At 42.2% G+C, this 5,350-nt stretch overlaps 1 protein-coding gene across 1 annotated transcript; it reads left to right on the forward strand.

Moving 5' to 3' along the window:
- Positions 1-1,642: 1,642 nt before the first annotated feature.
- On the forward strand, positions 1,643-3,315 carry LOC121138094 (spermine synthase-like). Its single transcript, XM_040740913.1, has one exon. The coding sequence runs from the start codon at positions 1,730-1,732 to the stop codon at positions 2,429-2,431; it is 702 nt and encodes a 233-aa protein (XP_040596847.1). The 5' UTR covers positions 1,643-1,729; the 3' UTR covers positions 2,432-3,315.
- Positions 3,316-5,350: the final 2,035 nt, after the last annotated feature.

Raw genomic sequence — 5,350 nt, forward strand, 5'->3', positions numbered from 1 at the left:
GCTTTAGGCTGCAAAGCTGCAGCAGGAAGAAGGCAGAGACTTCAGAGTGACTCAAAGGGGGCAGGGAAGGACCAGGAGTCTGGCAGCCAGGATCACGGGGAAAGGTGGTGATATAAAATGGGTTGATTTAATGCAGGAAAGGAAACAGCAAAGGGCATCTAAGGAAACATGGAGAATAAATGAGCTGCTGGGTATGCGCTTATCTGAGGTTCTATTAAAACGGAAAGTTCCAGTTGACTTTATGTAGTGTTACTTTCTCACTATTGGGAGTCTCCGTAGCATTCAGGGTTTGTTAGAACCCTTCCACTGAGGGAACTGGATCCAGACTTCTTGGTTTCCAAAACTGAGCTCCATCTTTCCCTGTTAAAAGGATCTTTGAGAAAATCAACAAAATAGACAAACCTCTGTCCAAGCTAACCAAAAGACACACAGAGAGAGAGCATGCTAATTAACAAAATCAGGGATGAAAAAGGGGACATAACAACGGACTCTGAGGAAATCAAGAGAATCACCAGGGCATACTTTGAAAATCTGTACTCCACAAAATTTGAAAATTTAAAGGAAATGGACAATTTCCTGGATAGATATCACTTGCCAAAACTAAATCAAGAACAGATAAACAATCTAAACAGACCTATAACCCCTAATGGAATAGAAGCAGTCATCAAAAGTCTCCCAAACAAAAAAAGCCCAGGCCCAGATGGCTTCAGTGCAGAATTCTACCAGAAATTCAAAGAAGAGCTAATTCCAATACTCCTCAAAGTATTCCACACAATAGAAGCAGGAGGCTTACTGCCAAACTCTTTTTACGAGGCTACAATTACCTTGATACCCAAGCCACACAAAGACACAACTAAGAAGGAGAACTATAGACCAATTTCCCTCATGAACATTGATGGAAAAATACTCAATAAAATACTCACAAACCGGATTCAAGAACACATCAGAAAAATCATCCACCATGATCAAGTAGGCTTCATCCCAGGAATGCAGGGATGGTTCAACATTAGAAAATCTATCAATGTAATCCACCATATTAACAATCTGCGAAAGAAAAACCACATTATCATCTCACTAGATGCCGAAAAAGCCTTTGACAAAATCCAGCACCCCTTCATGATAAAGGTCCTAGAGAGATCAGGGATAACAGGAACGTACCTGAATATAATAAAAGCAATATACAGTAAACCAAGAGCTAACATCAAACTAAATGGAGAGAAACTCAAAGCAATTCCTCTAAAATCAGGAACAAGACAAGGCTGTCCACTCTCTCCATATCTCTTCAATATTGTACTTGAAGTTCTAGCTACAGCAATAAGACAACAAAAGGAGATAAAGGGGATACAAATAGGAAAAGAAGTCAAACTTTCACTATTTGCAGATGATATGATAGTTTACATAAGTGACCCAAAAAAACTCCGCAAGGTTACTCCTAGAGCTGATAAACACCTTCAGCAATGTGGCAGGATACAAGGTAAACTCAAAAAATCAGTGGCCCTATTATATACAGATGATGAAGTGACTGAGAAAGAAATCAGAGAAACATCACCTTTTACAATAGCCAAAAATAGCATCAAATATCTGGGGATAATGTTAACCAAGGAAGTGAAAGACCTGTATATCAAGAACTTTGTGTCACTCCCCGCCGGCCCGCAGCCTGACACGCCGCGCGGTCCCTTCAGTCTCCCGCGGTCGCCTCCCCAGGCATGGCACAGGGCCTCGCCACACTATGGCAGCAGCAAGACACAGCACGCTCGACTTCACGCTCGGCGCCAAAGCTGATGGTGAGGCCATTCTGAAAGGCCTTCAGTCCATTTTTCAGGAGCAGGGGATGGCAGAGTCAGTGCACACCTGGCAGGACCATGGCTATTTGGCAACCTACACGAACAAAAATGGCAGCTTTGCCAATTTGAGGATTTATCCCCATGGATTGGTGTTGCTGGACTTTCAGAGTTACGACAGCGACGCACAAGGCAAACAAGAAACTGACAACCTTTTGAACAAAATAGAAGACAAAATGAAAGAACTGAGTCAGGACAGTACTGGGCGGGTGAAGCGTTTACCACCCATAGTTCGAGGAGGGGCCATCGACAGATACTGGCCTACTGCTGATGGGCGACTGGTTGAATATGACATAGATGAAGTGGTGTATGATGAAGATTCACCTTATCAGAACATTAAAATTCTACACTCAAAGCAGTTTGGGAATATTCTCATCCTCAGTGGTGATGTTAATTTGGCAGAGAGTGACTTGGCCTACACCCGAGCCATCATGGGCAGTGGTAAAGAAGATTACACTGGCAAAGATGTACTGATTCTGGGAGGTGGAGATGGGGGCATATTATGTGAAATTGTCAAACTGAAACCAAAGATGGTCACCATGGTAGAGATTGATCAAATGGTAATTGATGGATGTAAGAAATTCATGTGAAGAACATGCGGAGATGTCTTAGACAATCTTAAAGGAGACTGCTATCAGGTTCTCATAGAAGACTGTATTCCAGTACTGAAGAGGTACGCCAAAGAAGGGAGAGAGTTCGATTATGTGATTAATGATTTGACAGCTGTCCCCATTTCTACATCTCCAGAAGAAGATTCCACATGGGAGTTTCTCAGACTGATTCTCGACCTGTCAATGAAAGTTCTGAAGCAAGATGGGAAATACTTCACACAGGGGAATTGTGTCAATTTGACTGAAGCCCTGTCGCTCTATGAAGAACAGCTGGGGCGCCTGTATTGTCCTGTGGAATTCTCAAAAGAGATTGTCTGTGTCCCTTCATACTTGGAATTGTGGGTATTTTACACTGTTTGGAAGAAAGCTAAGCCTTAAAGATGAGCATCCCCTGAATGTCGTGTGCTGCAAGCCACCTTTCTGACTTCCATATGCCCTATATGCCATCAACTGAGTTAGGCAACTGGTCATGAATTCCTTCAAGTGTTTTTGTTTTGTTTTTAATTATTATTTTTAATTTAAAAAGCCAATGGGGAAAATGTATATTTTGATGAGCTAGGGTGTTAATTTTTGAAAGTCAGCTGAAGGAAAATTAGACAGCCCAGCAAAGACTACGGAATGCACTGACCCCCTAGAATGTGATTTTAGTATCTTTTATCTCTGTGTGGGGTTTGGGTTTTAGCTTGGGTTTGTTTCAGTAGACTTTAACTTGGATATGTGGAGGAATGAACATCATTGCTTTGTTCTGGAGAGAAGTTCCTGATAGTGTTTCTCCCCCCCACCCTAAAATTGACTTAGATATTAAAATTTGGTGCTTTAAAAAGACTTAAGTGATTAGCAGTGCTTCAATTAAAATTACAAAAGAGAAAAAAAAAGAACTTTGTGTCTTTAAAGAAAGAAATCAAAGAAGATACCAGAAAATGGAAAGATCTCCCATGCTCTTGGATTGGTAGGATCAGCATAATAAAAATGGCAATCTTGCCAAAAGCAGTCTATAGATTCAATGCAATCCCTATCAAAATTCCATCACAATTCTTCAAGGACCTGGAAAGAACATTAGTCAACTTTATATGGAAAAACAAAAGGCCCAGGATAGCCAAAACATCCCTATACAATAAAGGAACTTCAGGAGGCATCACCATACCTGACTTCAAGCTCTATTATAGAGCTATAGTCCTGAAAACAGCTTGGTATTGGCACAAAAATAGGCAGGTAGACCAATGGAACCGAATCGAAAGCTCTAACTTTAACCCACACACCTATGAACACTTGATTTTTGACAAAGAAGCTAAAACTGTACAGTGGAAAAAAGAAAGCATCTTCAACAAATGGTGCTGGCATAACTGGGTACTGGTATGCAGAAGACTGCAGATAGATCCAGATTTATTGCCTTGTACAAAACTTAAGTCCAAATGGATCAAAGATCTCAACATAAATCCAGCCACACTGAAACTTTTAGAAGAGAAAGTGGGAGATACTCTTCAACGAGTTGGTACAGGAGACCACTTCCTAAACATAACACCAGTGGCACAGGCACTGAGATCAACAATTAACAAATGGGACCTTCTGAAACTAAAAAGCTTCTGTAAGGCAAAGGACACAATCAAAAAGACAAAAAGGCAGGCCACAGAATGGGAAAAGATATTCACTAACCCTACATCTGACAGAGGGCTAATCTCCAAAATTTACAAAGAACTCAAGAAACAAGTCTCCAAAACACCAAAGGATCCACTTGAAAGGTGGGGTACAGAGCTAAATAGAGAATTCTCAGTAGAGGAGGCTAAAATGGCCAAGAGACACTTAAGAAAGTGCTCAACATCCTTAGCCATCAGGGAAATGCAAATCAAAACAACTCTGAGATACCATCTTACTCCTGTCAGAATGGCTAGAATCAAAAACACCGAAGACAATTTATGCTGGAGGGGATGTGGAGAGAGAGGAACACTCCTCCACTGCTGGTGGGAGTGCCGACTCATACAGCCTCTTTGGAAATCAGTATGGAGATTCCTCAGGAAAATGGGAATTAATCTACCACTAGACCCAGCAATTCCACTCTTAGGCATTTATCCAAATGAGGCAGGTTCATACAACAAGGGCATCTGCTCCACTATGTTCATAGCAGCATTGTTTGTAATAGCCAGAACCTGGAAGCAACCTAGATGCCCCTCAACTGAAGAGTGGATCGAGAAAATGTGGTACATTTACACAATGGAGTATTACTCAGCAGAAAAAAACAATGGAATCTTGAAATTCGCAGGGAAATGGATAGCACTGAAAGAAACCATCCTGAGTGAGGTAACCCAGTCGCAAAAAGACAAACATGGTATGTACTCACTCATATATGGATTTTAGACATGGATCAGGATAGTGCCAGTCTGCACTTCCACAGATAGAGAGTCTGGGAAACAGGAAAGAACCTAAAAGATATGCATATATGCATAGTACCCAAGAGAAGAGGATGGAGACAAGATCCTCTGGATGGGGAACACGGCGAGGGGTAGGGGGGGGGGAGCGGGACCTGGGAAGAAGAGAGGGGTTGAAGAGGAAGAGAGTTGGTCATGGGGGAACAGGAAGTTGAGGGGGTGGGGGTAGAATAGGGGGAAGAGGGAATCATAGGATCTAAGACAGATCAGGCACCAGAGTGACCTCTAGTGATCTAAAGGGATAACACCAATTGGCAAGCTAAGCAATAGGGGAGGGACCGCCTCGAAGGCCCATTCCTGATAATGAACTTGATGTCTATAACCATCCGGGAGCCTTCATCCTGTGACTGATGGAAGCAGAGGCAAACACACAATTAATCACTGAACTGAACCCAAGGAACCCAGTGACAGAGAGAGAGGAGTGATGAGTAAATTGGCAAAGAATGGGCTGGCAAAACCAGCAGAGACAGCTGAT

Source organism: Mesocricetus auratus, unplaced genomic scaffold (assembly GCF_017639785.1).
Source record: "Mesocricetus auratus isolate SY011 unplaced genomic scaffold, BCM_Maur_2.0 contig_9765_pilon_obj, whole genome shotgun sequence".
Lineage (NCBI taxonomy): Eukaryota > Metazoa > Chordata > Mammalia > Rodentia > Cricetidae > Mesocricetus > Mesocricetus auratus.

Coding starts and splice junctions, on each gene's coding strand:
- LOC121138094 (XM_040740913.1), top strand. CDS start 1,730: ATGGCAGCAGCAAGACACAGCACGCTCGACTTCACGCTCGGCGCCAAA.